This window comes from Vulpes vulpes, chromosome 12 (genome assembly GCF_048418805.1).
Source record: "Vulpes vulpes isolate BD-2025 chromosome 12, VulVul3, whole genome shotgun sequence".
Taxonomy (NCBI): Eukaryota; Metazoa; Chordata; class Mammalia; order Carnivora; family Canidae; genus Vulpes; species Vulpes vulpes.
Window position 1 is genome coordinate 132663604 of NC_132791.1, and position 26435 is coordinate 132690038.

Sequence of the window (26435 nt, forward strand, 5' to 3'; positions counted from 1 at the left end):
TCAGGGCAGAGCAAGCCAGAGCGACACTGGCTAGTGCAGGGACCAAGGGACGTGTAGTCTCCCAAGAGTTCATGTCCCCACTGGCTCCTCTTAGGGTTTCGTAGCCCCTGGTGTGACCTGCCTTCGTCCTTCTAGCGTCTGTCCCCCTGGGGACTGTCTCCGGTCTCCATGTCTGTCCATCCTATAGGCTCAGTTAACTCTATGATCCTCTAAGTAGTCCTTGGGCCCTGCACACATGCCAGTCACTCTGTGGGGTGGGTGGGGACGGGACTGGGAGAAGAAATAAGAAATATAGGGATGTCTGGGTGGCTCAGTGGTTGAGCATCTTCCTTTGGCTCAGGGTGTGACCCCGGGGTCCCAGGATCAATCGAGTCCTGCATCCGGTTCCCCGCAGGAAGTCTGCTTCTCCCTCTGCCTGTGTCTTTGTCTCTTTCTCTGGGTCTCTCATGAATAAATAAATAAAATCTTTTAAAAGATTTCTCTCCTCCTTCCTACCTATCCTCCCCCTCCTCCCCCTGTCTCCACCTCCCTCTCCTCCCCTTGTCCTCTCCTCCCTCCTCCTCCCTTCTCCTCTCTCCCCCCTGCCCGTCCTCCCTCCCTCCCCTCCTCCCCCTACTTCTCTTCCTCCCCCTCTGCCCCCTCCTCCTTGGGGAGTGTTCACAGACCCGTCCCTGAGGCTGAGAAGCGCATCTGCATGTCCCAAGCCCTCTGCAACTGGAAATGATGCCCTTTGACGGCCACTTCCTCCATGCCTGGAACTGTGTGGGCCACCTCAGAGGCCGGCAAAGCTTGCTGCCCGCCCCGCAGTCCACGCCCCCAGCCCCCACTTGCCGGCCAGGGCACCATCTCCACCCCACACCCTCCACTGCAATGATTGGAACCGAGCATCCAAAACGTCAGGGATGCACAAGTGCTGGGGCGTGTAAGCCATCGGCTGCTGGCAGACAGAGCCAGTTCCTGGGATCCAACCAGGGGCCCCCATGGCCAGCAGGGAATGGCCAGGGCTTAAATAAGCAAACATGTGTCAGCAGCAGGTGGTGTGACCAAAGCGTGGGGGGGAAAAGCCAGGAGGCGAAAGCAGAGGTCCAACTGCCAAAGGCAGCAGGTGCTGGTGGGGAGCCCAGGCGGCTCTGACTCAGCAGCATCTCAACCTGCTGTCCATTCACCCCTTCGGTCAACAAACATAGATTGAGCTTCTAGTCAGGCGACTCCCTAGCGCCCTGCAGCACGTGCTGGGGTGCAGCTGTGCGCCAGGGAGATGCAGACTCTGCCCTCAACCAACGCATGGCCCTGGGAAGCAGGCAGGCAGGCAGGAAGAGCTCCACGGGTCCTTCGGGGAGAAACTGGGCCTGACCATTGGGGGCCACGGCTCCTGGAGAAGGCGGACACACCTCTGCCGCCCCCACAGTCCGCTGGGTGACAGACACTGTCCAGTGACATCAGTGACAGTGACCAGCATGGGAGCCCCGGGGACGCTGGAGAAGTGACACCCGCTTCCTCGGCTCTCTGGGACCCACCCAGGGATCACCTCCCAGCCCGCACCCTGGGTCGGCTCCAGGTGCACAGAAAGGCCCCCTCATGGATCCAACAGCCTCTGGTGTCTTCCCCCAGGGGCAGGGGTGGCTCAGGGAAGCCCACCCAGCGGCTTATTTCTGTTCATGTGTCCCCACCCGGTGGCCAGAGAAAATGTCGTCAAGAGAAGGGAGCCCAAGCAAGAGAGTTTAATGACCAGATGACACACGAATTTGCCGTGTTTTGAAGAGGTTTAGCAGGGCAGCCACAAGGGGCCTCATTAATTCTGCACGCTGAGCCCCAGACAGCTGAGGATTTGGCCGGTTCTCTCAGGCTCCTTACCTCCCAGAATTAGTCCTGCGCTCGGCAGCTCCGACCAGGTAGAGGTCCAGCAGCAGAGCTAATCCCGGATCCTTCTGCTCCTGTTAGAGCTCCTTTGGGCTGATGGACCTCGGCAGGGCTAAATATGCTCACAGTCACTGTCCAATCTCTGTATTTTGCAGCTCAGAGCTCCACTTTGGCCCTGGGTGGAGGGGGCTGGGGACAATTCATTTTAGTGCAAGGGACACAAGTGCGTCTCTGGAAGAGTCTCCCACCACATGAGGCCCAGAGCAAGCCACAGGTGCATTCGAGCTCAGGAGCAACCAGAGAACAGGCCAGTTGGAGGTGGACACTGCCCGCCACCCTCACGCACACGACGCACAGCACCCTGGCGGTGACACGACGCACCCTGGCGGCGACATGACGCACCACAACACACAGGGCTTTGGAGTCTCTGGTCTCAGCCACAAACCAAGGACAAGGATCCCCTGGCTTAGAAAATTGTCGGGAAGATGAAATGAGCTCTGCCGGAAGCAAATACCCTTAGACCAGTGCCACCACCTGCCTGTCCCTCCCACAGGACCGTCGCCACTGCCGCCAGAAATGCCACCACCGTCTCACGTCCTCACGGCCAGTCTTGCTCTGGAAGGACGTGGCCACATGGGCACCCACCCACAGGAAGACATAAAATAAGATTACAGTTGTATTACATTGTCACAGTTGTCAAGCATGGTCACAATGAGGGTGGAGGAAAGACATGAATGTCAGGTGGTGCATGAAGGGCATCCTGGGATAGCTTTTTTTTTTTTTTAAGATTTTATTTATTTATTCATGAGAGACACAGAGAGAGGCAGAGACACAGGCAGAGGGAAAAGCAGGCTCCCTGCGGAGACCCCGATGTGGGACTCCATCCCATGACTCCAGGGTCACGCCCTGAGCCGAAGGCAGACACTCCACCTGCTGAGCCCCCCAGGTGTCCCTGTAGCCTGGTTTTAAAACTTCCCAGAGGCCAAACAAAGAGACACAAATTTCCAGGGTGAGCTTCTTGAAAGAGAAACATAAGCAGCGGGTTTCTGAACCAGAATCTGAAACGCATGTTCTCTTGGTTCCACAAGTTTCTCTCCTGGGGCTCTACCCCGTGGAGGTGCTCACGGGCATGCTTGAGGACACCCATATGGACAACGGTGTTCGCGGTGGCGTGGTTGCTAAAAGCAAGATGCAAAGCAAAACTGGCTCCGTCTCGACCACAGCAGAATGATTACATCACTTCCAGTGCATCCCTACTGTGGGGAACCCCACAATCCCAGGAAGGATAGAAGATGGCAGACCCACGGGTGCCAAAACGGAAGGTTCTACCAAATACTTCAAGACATGCAAACAGTTATGACCCCTGCAGGTGGCGTGCGAGGAAGTGTGTCCTCATTCCCAGACAACCGACCAACCATTAACACCCCTTCCCCTGGGGGCGTTTGGGATGAAGGTGGGAGGGAAAGGGACTTTCACTCTATCTATTTCTACACTTCCATTTGTGATCCTAATAAAGGAAACAGTGAAATAGTTTAAAAGTCACGTGTCATTGGATGATAGGATTGATTGTTTCAACGTTAAATGTTCCGAATTTTATCATTGTCCCCCAATCATGTAAGAAAATGTCCTCGCTCTCAGCAGACATTCGCCTAAGTCCTCAGAGGTAAAAGGGCATGACATCTGCAGTTCATTCTCGAACAATCAACAGAAAATTGAAATAAGAAATAGGGCAGCCCGGGTGGCTCAGAGGTTCAGCGCCGCCTTCAGCTCAGGGCATGATCCTGGAGACCTAAGATCAAGTCCCACGTCAGGCTCCCTGCATGGGGCCTGCTTCTCCCTCTGCCTGTGTCTCTGCCTCTCTCTCTCTCTCTCTCTCTCTAATTAATTAATTAATTAATTTTAAAAAAAAGAAAAGAAGAGTAATGCCTGGGTGGCTCCACAGTTGAGTGTCTGCCTTCGGCTCAGGGCATGATCCCGGGGTCCTGGGAGATTTTGTGAGATTTTATTTATTCATTCATTACAGACATGAGAGAGAGAGAGAGAGGCAGAGACACAGGCAGAGGGAGAAGTGATGAGTCCACTTGTTCCCTGAAGGGCATTTTTGGCTCTTGGAAGGCTGTGGTGGGCATCTCTCTGCCAAGTTCACAGCGATTAAAGAAGACAGTGGAAGGACGCGCATGTCCCCAACGCCCCCTCCGGTCACACGGGGAAGGATGGGAAGGGGGAGGCAGGTGGCTGGACAGACAAGGTTTTGTAGACTTTATATTTTATTTTTTCCTTCGGGGCTGGAACCTCCGACCTGAGCCCTCAGGCACCCCTGGACGAGATCACGTTCTTCATGAGAGATTTCAGCTCTGGGTATTTGGTGCACGGTGTCCCCCAGCCTGGAACACTCGAACTCAGGGGGAGGAGAGGGGGAACCTTTCAGGCACATGGCTGAGATCCCTTCCTGGGTCCACTGGATGGACCACACTGACCACCGAGGGAGGAGGTGGATGCCAGGCGGAGCAGGGGCTGGGGGGACCTGGGGGAAGCCTGCTGTCTTCCTGGGTGGGAGCAGAAGCCACACTGCATGCCATGGAGACAGGGAGGGGGCTGGGGGACCTGGGGGGTTGAGGATCCTGGAAGCCACACTGCACCCCACAGAGATGAGGGGACTGGGGGTACCTGGGGGCGGGGGGAAGCTTCATCAGAAGGACACAAGCCAGAGCCCCTGCCGGCCAGCTGGGAGGGGAGCGCCCAGGGGACCCTGACCCGTGAGCTCAGAGAGCAACGCAAGAGCCACGGGGACCCTCTGCCCGGGTCATTACTGTCCCGTGTCCCCAACCCTTCAGGGGAGCCCAGCCCCTTGTACGGACGGACAGACAGACGACACAGACAGATGGAGTCCAAGGCCAGGAAAGCAACAGGCAGTAGTGGGATGAGGTCAGAGGGGAAACTGAGGGACAGATGTCTCCACCCCCAGGAGGCCGCACCTGACAGCTCTCAGATGGAGCGGCAAGAGAGCAATTTTTTTAAAAATATTTTACTTATTTATTCGAGAGAGAAAAAGAGAGAGAGACTACGAGCAGGGGGAGGGGCAGACAGAGATGCAGAGGAAGACGCAGGCTCCCTATGGGGAACCAGATGTGGGACTCGACCCCAGGACCCCAGGGTCATGACCTAAGCCCAAAGCAGACGATTCACCACGGAGCCCCCCCAGGGCCCCCAAGAGGGCAACCTTAAGAAGGCCTGATTTCCAGAAGTTACCGCGGTGCAGATTCAAGTCAGACTAATTTGAACATAAAAAGCCCTGGACCCTGGTGGGACAGCCTGGGGATTATCCGCCCATGTTGGCCTTTCATAGGAACTAGCATTATTTGAATAAAATAAAAATAAATAAAATGAAATTGAAAGTGTCTAATGTGCTCCTAAGAGGCCCTGATGCCAGGAGCAAAAACAGCACCAGAAATGGAACTAAATGCCGAGATTCAATCAGAGAAGGACAAACATTACATGTTCTCATTCATTTGGGGAATATAAATAATAGTGAAAGGGAATAGAAGGGAAGGGAGAAGAAATGGGTAGGAAATATCAGAAAGGGAGACAGAACATAAAGACTCCTAACTCTGGGAAATGAAGTAGGGGTGGTGGAAGGGGAGGGGGGGGTGGGGGTGAATGGGTGATGGGCACTGAGGGGGACACTTGATGGGATGAGCACTGGGTGATATTCTGTAAGTTGGCAAATTGAACACCAATAAAAAATAAATTTATTATTAAAAAAAAAAAGAAAAAAAGAAATGCCGAGATTCAGAGGCATGCCTTGGGGTCCTCCGGGTGAGCAAAGTGGGATGCAGGATGGGCTCAGATTTGAGGCATGGACAGTGCTGGGGTGCCATCTGGTGGCCATAGGACAGACGGACGAGGAGCACGGTGGGCGCTGATCAGTGAGCATCAGCCCACTGGCCCCAGGAAGTGGGAGTGTCAGGAAGCCAACAAGCACACCTTTGGGGCCAGGTGGGGACACATACAGCAGCTCAGGGGTCTGGGGGAGTGAGGGGTGCAGCCCCATAGGATGGGAGAAAACAAGCCTCTGCCATGGGGAAGGGGGGGATGGAAATCATCCCAAGAGGATAAGAGAGCCGGTGCAAAGGCCTTGGGATAAGAGCATTGTCCGTGTGTTCAAAGAACAGAGAGGAGGCCAGAGGGGACAGAGTTAAGAGAGAAAGTCCGAGAGGCATCAGGGACCAGATCATACGGGGCCCCATGAGCCACTGGAGGGACTTAGGCTTTCACTCCAAGAGAAATGGGAAGTGTCACAAGGGTTTGAGCAGAGATGTGACATGGCCTAGTTTGTGTTTTAAGTGGGTAATTGTGCCTGCCAGATGGACAGGAAACAAGTGAGGGACAATGTCAGAGTTTGGGCATATAGGAGGACGCCACACCATGACAGCAGGGAAGCGAGCACAGCTGGCAGGGTGGGGAGATTGGGAGCCACCCTAGGGCTGGGCCAGGCATCCAGGGCAGCCAGTCCCCCACCCCCCACCCCCTAGCAGCCATCAGAGAATCCAGGTTCCCACAGGGAGGCTCCGTCCCCTGGGGGGCGGGGGGGGGAGTGATGGGCAGAGGGAAGCGCACCTGCTCCAGGTGAGTCTTGCTCCCTCGGGGTCTGGACAGGATCAGGGCCAATTTGATGGCTTTTATTCAGTATAAAGCTGCATCACCTCTGGGGCCACCTCTGGGCCTCTATCCCAGGAGACAGGAGCCATACCCCAGAGTGCTGGCTGCAGGATCCTTCAAGGACGATATAGTGACAAAGATGAGCATGGTGTGCGACAAACACATTGTGTACAGCTCACGTAGTCACACGTGCAGGGCTGTGTCTGTCTGTCTGTGTCTGTCACAGAGCGTCCTGGGGAACGTGGTGGGCTCTGTAGTGACCGAAGTCATCCTGGTGAAACCAAACTCCTACAACACTGGTGCCATTAAAACTAAAGCCACATGGGTATGTCTGGGTGGCTCCATGGTTGAGTGTCTGCTTTGGGCTCAGGGCGTGACCCCGGGGTCCTGGGATCAAGTCCCACATCAGGCTCCCCACAGGGAACCTGCTTCTCCCTATGCCTGTGTCTCTGCCTCTCTCTGTCTCTGTGTCTCTCATGAATAAATAAATAAAATCTTAAAAAAAAAAAAAGTCAAAGCAGGAGAGGTTTCATGGAAGAGGTGCCACTCCGGTATTGGCCCTTAAGAAGTGAGTAGGATTTCGGCAGGTGCAATCTTACAAATGGGGATGGGGGTGAAGAGATCCACAGACCGTAAGCACCTGCAAAATCTCCAAGAGCTCCGCGTGCCGCATCCCTGTGCACACCCATCCTCGCTCGGTCTCATATCCTACAAGCTGATGTTACTACACCCGTCATACAGATGCTGACACCTGAAGGCCAGCAAGGTAAGTGACTCTGCCAAGATGACAGAACCTCAAAGGGCAGAGCCAACCTGGTTGCGAAGCCCGTGCTTCCCCATCTGACCTCTGACCTGGAACTTACTGCCCTAGAGGAAGGAAGGGCCTGGACCGGGGTGTCGGACAGCTGGCCCCCTGCCCTGGCCAAGCCACTGCCCCACGGGGTGATATAAGCAGGTCCCCTTGCTTCTCTGGGCCTCTGCGTGCCCCCTACTTCCCATGCCCCATCCCAGCCACCGACAGGCCTGACGTTAGATTAGTCCAGGACGCGCACACCCCAAGTCTGAGAGCCTCAGGGCACCAACACTGACACGTGGGCTCGCACCCCAACTCAGACACCCAGGAGAAGAGGGGACAAGGCAGCAGGCAGCCACAGAGGTCTCTGGGCTTGCGTGCACTTGGGGGGCATACATCTCTGCTCCTGTCCTACTCTATCAGCTTCTCTCTCTCTCTCTCTCCCTCTCTCCCTCTCTCTCTCTGCATGGCCTTCGCCTACAAGACCCGAGGTCTCCCTTATCACCCAGGATCCGAGCAGCTCCCCTTGTGATTAATCAAAAAGTAAACATTTGGGGTTTGCCCTAAAATGTGAATATCTAGGGACCCAGCTCCTAAAGCCCTCAGGATCTCAGTCTGTGTGCTAACAACATGGCAGGTGGCAGCCCCCCCACCCAGACCCCAGAGCTGCAGGGTTGAGGGTGCTGCTCACCCAAACACCAAGGCAGGATCTCCAGGGAGAGGGGCCCAGGGAAAGCAGAACCCCAAGGCCAACATCTGAATCAATCGCACATATGAAATAGAAGAAGAGCCACAAAACCCCTAAATACTGGGGGTTCTGAGTTTCCATTTTGGTGGGCATGTGGGGTGGTCTCGGGGGGGCTGAGATGCGCCAATCCTGAGCAGTTCGTGTCAGAAGTGAATGGAGTGGCAGGACGCCGTGCTGGGGACGGGATCCGGAGAGTCAGTGTCATGGGTGTCCCTCTGCACACCTTCCCTTCCACTGTCCAGCACCTCAGGGTCCCCCACCCAGGGGCTCAATCCCGCCAATCTAGCAGCCAAGCGAGGCTCAGAGGAGGGAAGGGGCTGCCGGAGGACACGCTATGCAGGGAGCCTCCTGCAATCAAGGCATCTCCAGAAACGGTTATGCAACAGGTGATGGGCCGGTGAATGTCGCTGCCCCAGCACCCCCTGACTCCTGCCAGTCCGACAAAAGAGGAAGACAGCCTGTGCCCAAGTCCCCTGAGGCCTGGCTCTGGGGCTATGGGGAAGCGGGGGAGCCCTTCCGCTCTCGGGCAGGAAGCCAAGGGCCCGGACAGCAGGCAGCCCCCCAACCCCCTGGGCAGGGAAAGCACACCCAGGCACCTCCAGGAAAGGGCAGGGGCTGGGAATGCACACCTGGCTGCTCCTGGGACAGGGCAGGGGCCGGGAGGGCTTGGGTACAGCCTTTCAGTCAGGAGTTGCCCTGGTGACATGGTGGCTCACGGGGCCCCACCCATCCTAAATGCCCCCCACGCCCTCCCCCAGGCTGACGTCCACCTGCCCCAGAGCCCACGCCTTGGGGCAAGTAACCACCAGCTCCAGCTCCGGTGACAGGCTCGTGGGGGGCACTGGGTGTCCCATGGGCCTACGCCCCCACTGCGGAGGTGGCCCCACCCCTGGTCCGGAACACCCAGCCCAGTTTCCTCTGGGTGACTCAGCGTGTGGTGCTCGCTCCGGGGCCTGCGCCAAGGCAGATCTCCTGTCGGTGTCCTACCACCCAGAGGGGCCCCAAGAGGCCAAGTCGTGCTCGGCCCAGAGCTCAGTCCACTCCTCAGTACCACCAGGGCTCAGGCGAGGACCCCAGGAGCACAGAAGGGTGAGTGTCGGGCACATCCCGGTCCCCCACCTGTGCTCCCCTCTGCTCTCCTGGCCGCCGCCCTGCGCACCCTGCTGTTCCTCTTCTGTGTCTCCTGGGCCCTCCAGGCTCCTCCTTCTGGGGGCCTCTCCTCCCACACTCCTTGGCTCCCCGCACCTGCACAATGGGACTCTGAGTGCTGAACAGGAGTTCACCAGGCACAGAGGAATGATCCCAGGGGACAGCCTTGCACTAGTCAGGGGATGGGCAGAGGGGGAAGACACGCTGGCCTCTGCCCGCCTGACACCCCTCTGCACCTGCCACCAGCCTCGCCTCCGTGGACGTCGTGGAGGGCCCCCAGCAGGGTGGAGATGGCCTGCAGAGTCCAGTGGCGGCTGGCCTGGTACCTGGAGATGATGGGGAAGGAGGAGCTAAAGGAGTTCCAGATTCGGCTGCTGGAACAGCAGTTCTGGGGGGACCCCCCCCACGCCCTGCGGGCCCAGCTGGGGAAGGCACGCGGCATGGAGGTGGCCTCGCGCCTGGTGGCCCAGTATGGGGAGCAGCAGGCCTGGGTGTTGGCCCTCCGCACTTGGGAGGAATTGGGCCTGAGCCGGCTCTGTGCCCAGGCCCGGGCAGAGGCAGGCTTGATGTCAGGTGAGTACAAACACCCTCCTGTCCACTGGCCATCTCCCGGCCCCCTACCTCCTGGGGACCCCCACCCCTGAACCCCCTGCTAGGCCTTCCTCTGGGCAGAGACTCGGGACCCCTCTCCTAGCCAGTTATGTTCCCAGGCTGCTGTGTGGTCCCTACGGCACCTGGAGAGAAAGGGCTGGTGTCCAGAAGGGCGAGGGTGGGATAAGCCCCCAGCTCCCCAGGGAGCACCTGCCCCACCTGGGACATAAGCTCCTGGCTCTCAGGGCCCCTGCCTGGCCTGGGTTGTAAGCCCCCAGCTCCCAGGTACACCTGCCCCACCTGCATTGTAAGCGCAGACTCAGGATTCAGGGGTAGCAGGCGCCAGCCCAGCACTTCCCCATTGGACAAGCCCCTCAGGCCTCTCTGCCTCTGTTTCTGCATCCGTGAAACGGGAGTGTGAGAGCCGTCTCTGTGGACTGTGAGAGCACTAACGAGATAATGTGCGTGAGACCCTTAGCACAGAGCCCGATGCCTCATGAGTCTCCATAAACACAGTCCCGGCCCCTCCCGGTGACAAACCCTGCCACCCGCATCTGCCTCCCGCAGCCACACACCCCCCATCCCCCGGTTCTCCGATGGCACCCAGCATGCAGTCCCCAAACTCACCTATCTCCACTGAGGTGCTGAGGTTCGTCCAGGACCCAAGGACAAGGAATTCGGGACAGCCACTGCCGCCACTGCTGCTGAACACATCTGGACACATGTGGAATGGTAAGCCTGGCTGTGCCAACCCGGGCACCCCTACGGGTCCCTCCCCCAAGTAAGCGTGTGGCTGCATGGGGCTCTCAGTAGACGACAGATGAAGGAAAAGGATGGGGTAGCCAGGCTGGGACAGTGGAAGCAGAAGGCCTACAAATGATCTTCTGAGAGGTTCCAGTGTTGAGTGAAACCCCATCCCAAGTGAGAGATGGGGACCCACGACCCAGGCAAGGTGAGCAGCTGGTCTTACCCTGCCAGGTGTCACATGGGACATGGCCCTTGCCCAGGCAGAGCTAAGTTGGATATCCTGGTGGATTCCCAGGATCCCTGGGGTCAGAGTGGTCTAGAAAGTTCCAAGGTGGACTCTGCTCCCCAGATGCACCCCGAGGGGAGGGCAGGCGCATTCCTCAGCCCCACGTAGTTCCCTCTCCCAACTTCTCTTATTTCAGCTTCCACCATCCTGAGTCACCCAGGCCAAAGCACTCTTTTTTTTTTTTTTTTTTTAAGATTTATTTTGAGAGAGGGGGTGGGGTGGCAGGGAGGAGCAGAAGAAGAAAATCCCAAGCAGATACCCTCTTCCCGCCCCCATCCCCCGGCCTGAGCACAGAGGCCATCAAGGGCCTCGATCTAACAACCCTGAGCTGAAATCAAGAGCCTGACACTCAACCCCTGGCACCACCACCCCAGGCACTCCCACCCAGGCCTAGATCTTAACCACACCCTGCCTCTTCCTCTTCTCTTCCCAGTCCCAAGTGGCTACCTCGGGCTGGTGCACGCTCACCCATGCAGATGAGGCTGGAACCTAGAACCAGCCGTTCCTGCCACCACTCTGAGGAAGTCCCCACTGCTAATCTCATAGCTCTTCTGCTCTCCCCCCTTTGCCTCTACACCCCCAAGCTCCAGCTCCACTGCCCTCATTCCCCCTGACCTCATCTGCTTGGTGTGTGATGAAGCAAGTTGCTTCTTCCCCCTCCCCAGCCTATGTCTCACCTTCCCCGCCCAAGCCCTTGAGCATGCAGTGCAGCCCTGCTGACGTGCTGTTGCAAAGAGGGTCCAACTGGTCCCATCTCACCGCACAAAGGCCCCATGGTGTCCCCGCCAGCACCCCCATCCCCTGCCATCCCACACAGTGCCATGTCCCCCTGGCTCAACCCTGTGATGACCGCGACGCAGGGCAGTTCTGCTCAGCGGCCCCAACTAGCTGGTGCCAGGCTTAGATACCACCTGGTAAGCACCTATCCGTCCTGGGAAGGAGGCGCTGACCCCACCGGGAGGCTTATCAGAATCTCTCTGCCCAGGGCAGGCTGTGGCTCAGTGGTTTAGCGTCACCTTCATCCCAGGATGTGATCCTGGGGTCCTGGGATTGAGTCCCGCATCGGGGTCCCTGCATGGAGCCTGCTTCTCTCTCTGCCTGTGTGTCTGCCTCTCTCTCGCTCTGTGTCTCTCATGAATAAATAAATAAAATCTTTAAAAAAAAAAAAAAAGAATCTCTCTGCCTTATAATAGATGTTCTCACCCAAAGGACATTTCAGAGCAGCGAGTAAGACAATAAAATTGTCTATATCTTTAGGACTCTTTTTGGCAATAGTATTATCGAGATAGAATTCACTCATTTAAAGGGTACAACCCAGTGGTGTATCGTATAGACAGAGTTGTGCGACCCTTGGCAGCATCAATGTTAGAACGTTGTCACCGTCCTCTAAAGAAACAACACAGGCACTTGGGTCGCTCAGCGGTTGAGCATCGGCCTTCAGCTCAGGTTGTGACCCTGGGATCCTGGGATCGAGTCCCATATCAGGCTCCCCGCATGGAGCCTGCTTCTCCCTCTGCCTGTGTCTCTGCCCCTCTGTCTCTCAGTCTCTCAGGAATAAATACATAAAATCTTTTAAAATGAAAAGAAAAAACAGCACCTTACAGTATTTTAAATCCAGGATTCCTGGGCAGCCCCGGTGGCTCAGCGGTTTAGCGCCACCTTCAGCCCAGGGCGTGATCCTGGAAACCTGGAATTGAGTCCCAGGTCGGGCTCCCTGCATGGAGCCTACTTCTCCCTCTGTCTGTGTCTCTGCCTCTCTCTCTCTCTCTCTCTCTCTCTGTGTGTCTCTCATGAAGAAATAATTTTTTAAAAAAAATTTTAAATTTTACTTTTAATTTTTTTTAAATCAAAAAAAATAAATAAATCCAGATTCCCAACACCCATCCCAAAGGTTCGCAGTGAGAGTTCAGAGCAGATGGATGCTTGGCATACAGCACTGTCCTTCCCATCCTTCCCCCAGAAGACCCTTCCTCGTGCAAGTACCAAGGCCTTCCAGACTCCCCAGAGTTTCAAGGTTCACCACACCAGGAGTCACCCAGTGCCCCCATGCCCACGGCAGTGCTAGGGGGCTGGGAGGCCCCACCTCAGCCCAGCCCAGTGCCCGGGAAGCAGGAGGCACCCAAGGCTGGGTGGCCCGTGGCTGGAACATCTGGAAACCACAACCCAGGTGAGGTCTTGTGGAGCTCCTGGAGAGGGGTGAACGGTGCCGAGGTGCGGGCCGGGTGGGTGGGCTGAGGACGGGGGTCGTGAGTCCAACCAAAATGTGCTCCTGGCTTCCCTCCATCGGGCTGAGCTGCTGCTTCTCAGTGGCCCCTGGAAATTACGGTGCAAGTGTGTTACCTCATACAGGATACAAATCAGGCTCTGTGCCCAGTGCTCCCCTTGTACGCTCGCTCAGATGTCACAGACCTCACTGCTGGGGAGAAATGTCTCCACACCCCCCCACCCCCCATTGCACAGGTGAGCGAAACAGATCTCAAACAGGTAAGACAACACAGTTTCTGGAGGCAGGGAACTCTCTGATGCCTCAGTCCTCATCTTTAACCTCCACATCACATGCCCTCTGCTGTCTGGGTGAGGAGGACAGTCCTGGGCTCACAGGCTCACTGATGCCACCCAGGATCTTAGCCACCGCCAACCTGTCCCGTTAGAGCTGACCCCAATGTCAAGGGATGTGCACCCTTGACACCTGAGGCATGGTAGGTTGAAATGGTACTTTCCGAATCCGGGTAGAAGTAAACTTGTGGGGCTTGGTCCTGAAATGTGTCCGGCCAAAGCTCAAAGTGATGGACTGAATTAGGTCATTACACCACATCTGTCCAGAAAAGGAAGGAAGGGAGGGAGGGAGGAAGGGAAAGAGGAGGGAGGAAGCAAGGAAGGGAGGGAGGAGAGAGGGAGAAAGCGAGGAAAGAAGAAAGGAAGGAAGGACGGGCTTTTTACATAGAACATTTTACAGAAACATACATGTGTAATAACCTTAAAATGAAGCAAGTATGAAAGCCACAAAGACTAATTATCATTATCTGCAAACCATTAACCATTGATTTCGGGCTCCCGAGCCACCAGGGCAGAAAGGGAAATGTAATAGGGTCACATAATACTTGTTACTCAAAAAAAAAAAAAAAAATCAAGAGAAACAGAAGTTTCCCCCTGATTCTAAAGTCCCAATGTTTCCCAGCTTCCTTAGGGTGTAATCGGCTAATAGACTGGGATTCAGAGTGTCCCCAGTGATGATTCGACAGATTTGCATGTTGTGAAATGATCAGCACAGTCCAGGTCACTAGCACATCCATCACTTCACATACCCATTTGCGTGCATATGCATGTGCGGCCCACGGTGAGAACCCATAAGGCCTGCTCTCTCCACAAACCTCCAACGTGCAGCACATAACTGTATGGTCACCAAGCTGTACACTAGGCCCTCAGGACTTAGTCACCTCCTAACTGAAGGTTTGTCCCCGTTCCCCGTACCCCTAGCCCCTGGCCTCCCGCATTCCACTCTCCTCCGCTTCTATATGTTGGACTTCTGGGTTTCTTTCTTTTTCTTTTTCTTTTTCTTTTTCTTTTTCTTTTTCTTTTTCTTTTTCTTTTTAACATCCCACACTGAAATGATCCTATATATTTCTCTTTCTCTGTCTGCCCTATGTTACTTAGCATCATACCCACCCACCCCCCAAGCTCATCCATGTTCTCACAAATGGCAGAATTTCCTTCTTTTCCATGACTGAGTTCCCTGTACATATATGTGCCCCCATTTCCTCTGTCCATGTAGCCGCCGGAGGACACACCAAGGCTGTTCCCATGTCTTGCCTATTGTGACGAATGCTGCAGTGAGTGTGCGGGTGCAAGGCATCTTCAAGACAATCGATTCTTTGTTTCTTTGTAAATACCCAGAGGTGGAATCCCTGGGTCCTATGGTAGTTCTATTTTTTTTTTTTTTTTTTTGAGGAAATTCTACACTGTGGTCCTCCTTCCCACCAACAGCACGCGACGGTTCCCTTTTCTCCACCTCCTCGCTGACATTTGTTATCTCTTGTGTTTGGTTTTTGTTTTTTTAAATCACTTGTGCTTTTGACGACAGCCTCCCAGACAGGAGTGAGGTGCTATTTCATACACATTTCCCTGGCGATGAGTGATGTTGAGAACCTCTTCGTGTACCCTTTGGCCATTTGCACATCCCCTTTGGGAAAAAATGTCTATTCGTCTCCTTTGCTCATTTTTAATCAGATTATTTGGGTTGTTTTGTGGTTAGGTTTGCAATTTTGTTGTTGGGTTGTATGCGTTCTTCATATACGTCATATATCAATCCCTTACCTGATATGTGGTTTACAAATATTTTCCTCCATTCTATAGGTTGCCTTTTCATTTTGTTGATCATTTCCTTTGCAGTCCAGAAGCATTCGGATTCAATGTGCTCCCACTTTTGTATTTTTGCTTCTGTTTCTTGTACTTTTGGTGTTATATCCCAAAATTATTATCAAGGACCTTTTCCTCTATATTTTCTTCTAGGAGTTTTATGGCTTCAGAACTTACATTTAGGTTCTGAATCCATTTTGTGCTAATTTCTGTGAGTGCTGTAAGGTAGGAGTTCAGTTTCACTCTTTTGCACATAGATATGCGGTTTTCCAACATCATGTATTGAAGAGATGATCTTCTCCTCATTGAATATCTCGGCTCCCTTGTCAAATATCATTAACCATATATGTGTGGGTTTATTTCTGGGCCTTCAGTTCTGTTGCATTGATCTATGTGTCTCCTTTTTTTTTAAGATTTTTTATTTATTTATTCATGAGAGACACAGGGGAGGGGGCACACATACAATCAGAGAGAGAAGCAGGCTCCATGCAGGGAGCCCAACACGGGACTCGATCCCGGGTCTCCAGGATCAAGCTCTGGGCTGAAGGCAGTGCTAAACCCCTGAGCCACCTGGGCTACCTTTATGCCAGTACCATACCTTTTTAATGACTGCAGCTTCGTAATAGTGTTTGAAATCAGGAAGTGTGATGGCTCCCAGCTTTGTTCTTTTTTCTCAAGATTGCTTTGGCTGTGAGGTTTCTGTGATTTTGTAAGAATTTTAGGACTGCATTTTTTTCATGTGTATGAAAAATGCCATTGGAATTTTGATGGGGATACCACTGAATCTGTAGATTGCTTTGAGTCATATGGACTTTTTAACAATATTAATTCCTCCAATCCAGGAATGCAGAATATCCTTCCACTTATTTGTGTCTTTAACACAAATAAGGATTGGCTTTAATTCTTTAAATATTTTGTAGAATTCATCAGGGGAGACATCCGGTCCTGGGTGCTCTTTGTCGGAGGATGCTTATTTACTGATTCAATCCCCTTACTGGTTACAGGTCTGTTCCATTTTCGTAATTCTTCATGATACAGTCTTGGAGGTTGTATGTTTCTAGGGATTTATCCATTTTTTTTCTAGTTTTCCACTTTGTTGTCATATGATGACTCACAGCAACCTCGTGACCCTTTGTCTCCTCACTTTCAAATGTAATGACTCCCCTTTCTGGTTGTTTTTGAGTCTTTTCTCCTTCTTTTTATTTTCTTAGTCTAGCTAAAGGTTTGTCTATATGGTTTATCTTTTTTTAAAAAAATTACTTCTTAAGGGCAGCCCAGGTGGTTCAGCAGTTTAGCGCCACCTTCAGCCCAGGGCCTGATCCTGAGAACGGGATTGAGTCCCATGTCAGAATCCCTGCATGGGGCCTGCTTCTCCCTCTGCCTGTGTCTCTGCCTCTCTCTCTCTCTCTCTCTCTCTGTGTGTGTGTGTGTCTCTCATGAATAAATAAATAAAATCTGTTTTAAAAATTACTTCTTAGTTTGGTTTGTCTTTTGTTTCTCTAGCCTGTCTCATTTATTTCTGCTCTGATCTTTGTTATTTCCCTCCTTCTGCTAATTTTGGGCCTAGTTTACTTTCTCTAGTTCCTTGCAGTGTAAAGTTAGACTGGGGATCCCTGGGTGGCGCAGTGGTTTGGCGCCTGCCTTTGGCCCAGGGCGCGATCCTGGAGACCCAGGATCGAATCCCACATCAGGCTCCTGGTGCATGGAGCCTGCTTCTTCTTCTGCCTGTGTCTCTGCCTCTCTCTCTCTCTCTCTGTGACTATCATAAATAAATAAAAATTTAAAAATAATAATAATAATAAATAAAGTTAGACTGTTTATTCGAAGTCTTTCATTCTTCTTAACGTAGGCATACATCACTATAAACTTTCCTCATAGACTTCCATTTGCTGCAGACCTCTTGACCTCTAATTCTGCCCCTGGGGATATGTTTTGGTATGCTGTATTTGGACTTTCATTTGTCTCAAGATACTTTTTTATTTCCCTTTTAATTTGTTTTTTTAACCCATTGATCATTTGAGAAGGTTGTTTAGTTTCTGCTTATTTGTGTATTTTCCCAGTTTCCTCCTTTTAGTGATTCCTAATTTCATATCACTCTGGTTGGAAAAAATACTTGATATAATTTCAGTTTCTCAAACTTGTTGAGACTTGTTTTATGATCTGTCCTGGAGAATGACCTATGTGCATTTGAGAAAAACATGCATTCTGCTGCTATTGGCTGGAGGGTCCTTTAGGTCTAATACACATGTTCTATTTGGTCTAATGTATGGTTCAAGTCCAGTATTTCCTGTCTGGATCACCTCTCCTTGTTGAAAGTGGGGTATTAGAAGTCCCCTGCTGTTATTGTGCTGCTATCTATTCCTGCCTACACATCTTTTAATATTTGCTTTGATAAATTTAGGTGTATAAATTTAATAATACATTATTTTATAATGTATAATTATTATATAATGAATATTATTATATAATGATGAATTATTATATAATGATATTCTTTTCCTCTTATTGTACTTTTTTAAAAAAGATTTTATTTATTTATTCGAGAAAGAGAGAGACAGAGACACGAGTAGAGAGAGAGAAGCAGGCAGAGGGAGAAGCCAGTTCCATGCAGGAAGCCTGACGTGGGACTCAGTCCCGGGTCTCCAGGATCACACCCTGGGCTGAAGGTGGCACTAAACCTCTGAGCCACCCAGGCTGCCCTCTTATTGCACTTTTTGACGTAAAGTCTATTCTGTCTAATATAAGTATAGCTACTCCTGCTCTATTTTAGTTTCCATTTGCTTGGAATATCTTTTTCCATCCCTTCACTGTAGCCTAAGTGTGTCCTGAAAGCTGAAATGAGTCTCTTTTAGACAGTATGTAGTTGGGTCTTGTTTTGGTTTTTTTCAGGTTTGTTTGTTTTGTTTTTTTGTACTTTAATCTATTCAGACACTATGTCTCTTTTTTTTTTTTTTTTTTTTTTTTTTTTTTTTTTTTTAGATACTATGTCTCTTGATTGGAGAATCCATATACATTTAAAGTAATTATTGATAGGTAAGGATTCACTGTTACCATCTTGTTTATTGCTTTCTGGCTATTTTTGCCATTCTTTTATTCTATTCTTATTCTCTTGCTGTCTTCCTTTGTGATCTGATGATTTTCCATAGAGGTATGCTTTGATTCCTTTCTCTTCATCCTATGTGTATCTACAATAGGTTTTTGCTTTGTGGCTACCATGAGGCTTACATAAAGCATCCTATAGATTTAGCAATCTATTTTAAGATGATAACAACATAATTATGATCACATACAAAATTCTACCATTTAACTTCCATACATGCACACACACATTTTATATTCTTGATGTCATAATTTGCATCTTTTTTATTGTGTACCCATTAACAAATTATTTTAACTAGTTATTTTTAATACTTTTGTCTTTTAGCCTTTATACTGGATTTCAGAGATTTACACATCACCATTACAGTATTAAGAGCATTCTGAATCTCACTCTACACTTGCCTTCACCAGTGAGTTATAGTTTCACGTATCTTCATGTTCACTAGTGGTTATGAGTTTTTGTTTGTCTAGGAAAATACCTCACTTTCGTTTCTGAAGAACTGCTTTGCCAGGTCAAGTACTTTTGGTTGGCAGTCTTCTCTCAGGGCTTTGAATGATACATCAGCCCACTCTGTCCTGGCCTGCAAAGTTTCTGCTGAGACGTCTGCTGATAACATTACAGGAGTTCCTGGTATAGATGAGTCTGTTTTCTTGCTGCTTTCAAAATTCTATCTCTGGGCTTTTTGTTGTTACTTTGTTTTTTGTTTTGAGGGTTTTGTTTTGTTTTGTTTTTTGTTTTTTGTTTTTTTTTTTTGCAGTTTTATTATATGTATAAGTGAAATCCTCTTTGGGTTGAATCTGTATGGGGACCTATGAGCCTCATGTACCTGGATGTCCATATCTTTCCCCAGCCATGGGAAATTTTTAGTCACTATTTCTTTGATAAGCTTTCTGTCCCTTTCCCTTTCTCTTCTCCTTCTGGGACTCCCATTATGCAAATATTACTTTACTCGGTAGTGTCCCATAATTCACATAGGCTTTCTTCACTCTTTTTTATGCTTTATTCTTCATCCTTCTCTGATGGGATGGTCACAAATGACCTGCCTCCAAGTTTACAGGGTCTTCCCTGCCTCCTTAGGCTTGATCACATGTATTATTGATGCTCTCCCTGCCTCCTTAGGCTTGATCACATGTATTATTGATGCTCTCCATGTTTATTTTTTCATTTCATTCATTGTATTCTTCAGCTCCAGAATTTCTACTTGTTTCTTTTTTATGATTTCTGTCCCTCTGTTGAACTTCTTTTGTTCACATGTCATTTTCCTAGTTTCACTGAATTGTCTCCCTGTGTTTTCACATAGCTTTCTGAGCTTCCTTGAAATAATTATTTTGAATTCTTTGTCTGGCAATTCACAGATTTCCATTGGTGGAGGGTGGTGATTGCTGGAAAAGTATTATGTTCCTCTGGGATGTCATGTTTCCTTATCATCTCATGTTTCTTGCAGCTTGGTGTTGATATCTGTGCATTTGATGAAGTTTTCACCTCATCCAGACTTTATGGACTGATTTTGGTGGGGAAATGCCTCATCTGTGGGTGGAAGTGAAGGCACAGACTGGGTAGAGGTCACAGTTCTGATTCCAGAAAGGCTCTAGTGATTTCCATATAGTTTCATCATCTGAGGTCAGTGTCAGTGAAGATGGAAGTGGTCCTTGACAGCCAAGGCTGCTGGGGACCTCCTGACGTCTTATCCTGCCCCTGTGGATATTATGGCCAAGAGGATCCCATTTGGCACTGGTTCCAGCTTGGAGGCACCCTCATGGTGGCGTTCTGATGCACAGTCACGTACAAAGGAACCACAGAGCTGGAGTTCAAAGCATGAATGCACACAGAGCATTCACAGCTCTGGGGTCCCAGCCTTGTATAGACTTGGGGAGGCTAGCCCCCTCGTACCAACAGCACTTTCGGGAAGGGAGGCTCAGCATTATCTCTCTCCTACCCCTCATACCTGCCCAGAGGAGTCCATTGTGGCAATGGCTATTAGGGTACCTCCATGGCAGAAGCCTCTGGCATCCACTATATAGCAGGCCACTGAAGTCCACACCTACAAACACTATGGGGTCCTCTTGCAGAGAGTCCACAGTAGGATCACTGAGGTCTTCAACTGCAAAGACTGCTGGTTCCTCCCTAGGCACCACAATGGCACCTGTTGTATGGCTGATATTTGTCATCCTCACCCTTCTTCATTGTCCCTACCCTTCCCCAGATGTCTATGCGAGGCTGATCGCCCCAGTAATCCTTTTATTTTGTGGTTATCCTTTTTCTGCACTGTGTTGCTGTAGGTTCTTAACTGAGTTATTGGGCCCACCTGAAGCTATTTGCATTCACGAATAGGTAGCTATCTAATTGTTTTGTGTGTGGTGGGATACAAATACTCCTACTCCCCATCCTGCTAATGTCAGTTCCCCCCAATTCTAAATTATAAAAGACTGCCTTAGCTGGGAAACATGAATAAAATAATATCCCAACAACAGTTCCATAGCAAGTGCAAAACCCACACGGTGTTACTTTTGACATACAAAGAGTAAAAGTAGGCAAGGTTTTGTGTACAAGAGAAAACAGTAATATTTTAGGCTTTTGGGGGCACACAGGCCCTACGGCAACTCTTTCACTCTCCATCGTAGCCTCAAAGAAGACATAAACAATATCTAATCCAGTAGGCATGGCTGTGATGCCATGAAACTATATGGACACTAAATTCTGAATTTTATTAAATTTTCACATGCAGTGAGAAGTTCTTTTTATTTTTTTCACCTGTTTGAAAATGTTAGCAACCATTCTTAGGTTATAGGTTATACAGCAGGTGTCCAGCTGGATTTGGCTGGTGTTTGCTAACCCCCATCCAAGTGTATTGTTAGAGGTACTGGTGGTAGAGGGAGGATTTTTAGAATATAACTGAATAAAGAGGGTTTAGGTCTGTGGCACGCTAACAGATCCACGGGATGTTCTGGAGAACATGGCACCAAGAAAAAACTAAGCCCTCTCTAGGGAACTCAGGCAGACGCAGGGCCCTGAGTGGGGCAACCCATAGCCAGGACCCAGAGTGGCCACACTGATGATCCTAGAAGATTGTCAAATTTCCAGAAATGTTCTCACAAGTGACAATAAAAACAGGTCTATAGGTTATGACTTCAGAGATGGAAGTGACCCTTACCTCTGAAGTCAATCTATGCCTTTAACATCCAATGCAAATTCATTGGGTACAAATGCCTTGGGTGTTAAAGGCCTGGATTGGCCACATGTCCTACTGTCCCCCCAGATTCTTCTCAGCACACTGACAAAGGTAGGAAAGGTGCCCTCAACTCTGGAAGCCCTGCAGTTTTCCAAAATGAGCTGAGCCTCAGGACCCAAAGGAGTCACTTGTATCATCTCTAAAAGTTGCCAAAGGAGAGAAGTGAGAAGTGCCTGGTATATTCTGAGGGGAAGAAGGACATGGGGGTTTAACAATTATTCCAGGTGGAATTTAAGAGAGGATCCTGAGGCCCCTTCCTGGGGGACATGTCAGCCCCTCACAGCTCACAAAACACCTTCCCGTCTGTCTCAGGCCAGTTCCCTAAGAGGTGGACCCTGAGTGGGGGTGTGAGTACAGGTGGTTAACTGGGAAAGATACTCCCCAAAAACAATAGTAGGAGAGAGAAGAAGTGAAACAGAGAAGGAAAGAAGCCAAAGCAACCTGCCTTTTGGGGAAAGTGACCTTGGGAGGAACTGAGATTTGATGTTGCTGGGATCTATGCAGGACCGTGTAGAACACACCTCAGAGTTCTCTCTCCTGGGGGCAGGGTACCGCCACCTGCTGTTGGTCCAGGGCTCCTCCTGGAGCACTGACCCCTCCAGCATTCCTAGCCTGCTCCAACCAAGGGCTGGGAGACAGCCACAGGTGCAGCCAGAAGGACATCCTTGGTCTGGTAGGAGCTGAAGGTACTGTCAGCAGCCAACGTTATCTCCTTCTGTCCTCTGTGACCTCCTACAAAGACATGTCACGACCCCCCATTTACGGGTAAGGAAACTGAGGCCCAATTGGGCAAATGGCTTAGCCCACAGGCTTCAGGAGAACAGAGTTGTGTGTGTTTCATTCCTTCTTTACTCTCAGCCTCCGGAGCAGCACCTGGCACAGAGTAAGCCTTTGATGAATATCTACGGTGGGAAGGAAAGTCACCAGGGAATGTGATTTGGTCAGGTCAGGGAAAGCTGGGGTTTCCTTCCTGTAGCCCATGCTCCAACCACTATATAGGTGAGAACATGCCAGCATCGGCAGCCAGCAGAGCTCAGTGGCTTGGAGGGGATGCCCAGAGCAGATGCTGAGTGGATTAATGAGAGAGCTCAGGGGCAGATCTGTTCCATATCTTTATGTCCCATCTTTCCCTCCCTTAACAGGAATCACAGAAATGTATCAACACCAGAGGAGAAAGAAGCCCTACCCCACATGGTCGTGGGAAGACAAGGACCTGCACCAGATATTCATACAGCTGCTGCTTCTGCATCAGCCTTACCCTAGAGGCCACGAGTCCCTAATCAAGGGAAGATGGCACCATGGGGCAGAGAAGCAAGGACATTTGATTGAGGTCGAAGACCTATTTGGCCCAGGCCTAGGTGCCCAAACAGTCATACTGCATGGGGTTGCAGGCATCGGGAAGTCAACACTGGCCAGGCGGGTAAGGACGGCGTGGAAGGAAGGCCGGCTCTACAAGGACCGCTTCCGACATGTCTTCTACTTCAACTGCAGAGAGCTGGCCCAGTCTGAGACCATGAGCCTCACTGAGCTCATCACCAAGGCCCAGGCCGCCCCTGTACTTCCCGCTGAACAGATCCTGTCTCAGCCAGGGCGGCTGCTCTTCATCCTCGATGATTTGGATGAGCCAAGATGGGTCTTGGGGGAGCAGGAGTCGGAGCTGCATTTGTCCTGGAGCAAGCAGCGGCCAGTGTACGCACTGCTGGGCAGCTTGCTGGGCAAAACTGTGCTTCCCGAGGTGTCCCTGCTGGTTACAGTGCGGACCACAGCTCTGCGGAGGCTTGTTCCCTCCATGGGGCAGCCAAGTTGGGTGGAGGTCCTGGGGTTCTCCGAGTCCGGCAGGAGGGAGTACTTCTACAAGTATTTCAAGAACAAAAGCCAAGCCACCCAAGCCTTCAGCTTGGTTGAGTTAAACCCAACGCTGTTAACCATGTGCCTCGTGCCCTTGGTGTCCTGGCTGCTGTGCACCTGCCTGAAGAAGCAGATGCAGCGAGGAGAGGAGCTTTCACTGGGTTCATCCCAGACCACCACGGCCCTCTGGCTATACTACCTCTCCCAGGTTCTCCCAGCCCAACTCCTTGGGGCGCAGCTGAGGGGCTTCTGCTCCCTGGCCGCTGAGGGCTTCTGGCGGGGAACGAACCTGCTCAGCAGGAGGGACCTCAGGAAGCACGGGTTCGATGAGGCCACCATCTCCACTTTCTTAAAGACAGGCATCCTCCGAAAGCATCCCTCTCCTCTGAACTACCACCTGGCTCACCGCTGTCTCCAGGAGTTCTTTGCAGCCGTGTCCTGCGTGCTGGGGGGTGAGGATGGCGGAAGCCCTCACCCCGACAGCATCAGAGGGGCAGAGAAACTGCTAGAGGTGTATGAGAGACATGACCTGTTTGGGGCCCCAACCACACATTTCCTCTTTGGCCTTCTGAGTGAGCAAGGGGAGCGAGAGATGGAGGCGGTCTTCCAGTGCAAGCTGCCCTGGGAGAGGAAGCGGGACCTGCTGCGCTGGGCTGAGGCAGGGCTCTGGCCTCAGCTCTCCGCACCTCAGCCATGCTCTCTGCACTTGCTCCACTGCCTGTACGAGATTCAGGACGAGGACTTGCTGACACGGGCCATGGCCCATTTCCACGGGAGGAGCGTGTGTGTCCAAACTGGCATGGAGTTCCTGGTGTGCACTTTCTGCTTTAAATTCTGCTCCCACGTGAAAAGGCTTCAACTGAATGAGAGCCGGTGGGATGGACAAGCATGGAGGCCCTCCAGTGTGGCTCTGTGAGTCCCCCACACCACTCCGCCAGACCCATGGCGAGGTCCCCCTCACCCCCGTGTGGGGCGCTGCAGCCGCTCCCACTCAGCCTGGCGCCAGGGGCCAAAGAACCCAAGTTGCCAGTGGCTTCACCAAATCTGAGCCCCGTTCCCTGACCACCTGAGAACCTCTGCAGCATCTTGCCTGTCTCTTTGACAATCGCCATCTTCTCTCCTGAGCACCTTCCTTCCCACCCCCCATGCTGGTCTGAGGTCCCTCCACCCAGCCAGCTTGTCTCTGTTTCTCTCTCTCATGGAGAATCTACTCGCTCAGCTGCTTCAGGTAACCCCTTGGTGGCTGTTGTCAATGGCATTGGCCCTGAGACATCCCCCTACCCCCATCCCCCGAGAATGTGTATGCCTGAAAGAGACTCTCTATTTTCCCCCCCTGAAAAAACTGGCTTGCTTCTTTTTTGCCAATGATGCACTATCACTCAGCCTGAATCCCACCCTGTTTGAGATGATGGAGCAGATACTTTTTTTTAAAAAAAAATTTTATTTATTTATTCATGAGAGACACACAGAGAGAGGCAGAGACACAGGCAGAGGGAGATGCAGGCAGGGAGCCCAATGCGGGACTCGATCCCAGGACCCTGGGATCACGCCCTGAGCCAAAGACAGAAGCTTCATCAACAGAGATCCCGGGTGCCCCCAGTTTTTCGGCTGTGTTCGATTCTTTGGCAGAGCTGAACTATACTGTATATTTTATTTTTATATTTTATTTTTTAAGTAATCTCTACCCCTGACATCGGGCTCAAACCCATGTCCCCCAGATCGAGTCAGACGCTCCACCTACTGAGTCAACCAGGTGTCCAAGTTGTTATATCAATGCTGTCTTCCTGTGTGATGAGGAAGCCTGACACAACCTCATTCTGAATGACCACATGGTCGATACACCATGGGAAAGGCGCCATGACTGCTTTAACCATTTCTCTATTCCCAGGCATTAGGTTGTTTGTCCCTCTCCCCCTCCCCCAGGTTCAGCTGGGTCCCAGTCACAGATGCCTGCTGGCAGGTTCTCTTTTCCACTCTCCGGGCCTCTGGAAGCCTGAAGGAGCTGGACCTGAGTGGAAATCGCCTGAGCCACCCCGCAGTTCAGAGTCTTTGTAAAGCCCTGAAATTCCCTTGCTGCCACTTGGAGACTGTGCGGTGAGTCTGTCCTGGGGTCTGCTCTGAAGCAGGGATGGGCAGGAGGAGACCTGAGGTGGAAGCTGACCGCACTTTTGGCACTTCTATTCCACATTGTACCAGAGGGTCTATCCAGGACAAAGAGAAAGGGAAAGGGAAGGAAAGGAAAGGGGAAAGGAATAAGAAAAGGAAAAATGAAAGGAAGAATGAGAAAAGAAATAAAAGAAAAGGAAAGGAAAAGAAAGGAAAGGAAAAAAAAGAAAAGGGAAAAAGGAAAAGAAAAAGAAATAAAAGATTCCCTGACTAGAAAGGAAGAGATAAAACTAGTTATTTGAAGATAGCATAATCTTACGTATAGAAAATTGTAAGGAATCCACAGAAATAGCTATGAGAACTAATGAACAAATTCACCAAGATTTTAGGATAAAAGTCAATAGTGCTTCTGCACACTAGCAATGAGCAATCAAAAAAAAAACAAAAAAGAAATGAAGAAAACAACTCTTCTTTACAATAGCATCAAAAAGAATAAAAACATTTAGAAATAAATTTAACAAAAGAAGGCCAAGGCTTACATACCAAAAACTGTAAAACATGATGAAAAGAAATTAAATGAAAGCTTCACTAATGGGAGGAAATCCCATGTTCATGAATCGGAAAAAAAATGAATATCCTTATGTGGCGACACTCACCCAACCGCTGTACAGATTCAACTTGACCCGGATCAAAATCATACCTGCCTTTCTTGTGGAAGGGGTTGAGCTGATCCTAAAATTCATATGCAAGGATAAGCTTGCACATTGAGCATTGGGAGATCCCCCCAACGTGTAATGCTCAGAAAAGAAAAGCCAACAGAGAAGACTGAGAAGAAGCGGCCAGGGAGGTGAGAAGAACACCAGGAGGGCATGCTCCGTGGTGGTGCCTAAGAGGACAGAGGGCTCCAAGGACAGTGTGGCCAGCAGGGATCACTGCTGCAGGGAAGCCAGGTAAAACAAGGGG

General features: G+C 51.0%; 1 protein-coding gene across 1 annotated transcript in view; it reads left to right on the forward strand.

Moving 5' to 3' along the window:
- Nucleotides 1–8970: 8970 nt before the first annotated feature.
- NLRP1 (NLR family pyrin domain containing 1) overlaps nt 8971–26435 on the forward strand; it is a 33655-nt gene continuing 16190 nt past the window's right edge. Inside the window, exons 1-6 of the mRNA XM_072730009.1 lie at nt 8971–9149; nt 9456–9782; nt 10368–10532; nt 12794–13000; nt 22661–24278; nt 25290–25460. Coding sequence (XP_072586110.1) covers nt 9500–9782; nt 10368–10532; nt 12794–13000; nt 22661–24278; nt 25290–25460 — 2444 coding nt within the window. The 5' untranslated portion in view covers nt 8971–9149; nt 9456–9499. The remainder of the gene's footprint in view (nt 9150–9455; nt 9783–10367; nt 10533–12793; nt 13001–22660; nt 24279–25289; nt 25461–26435) is intronic.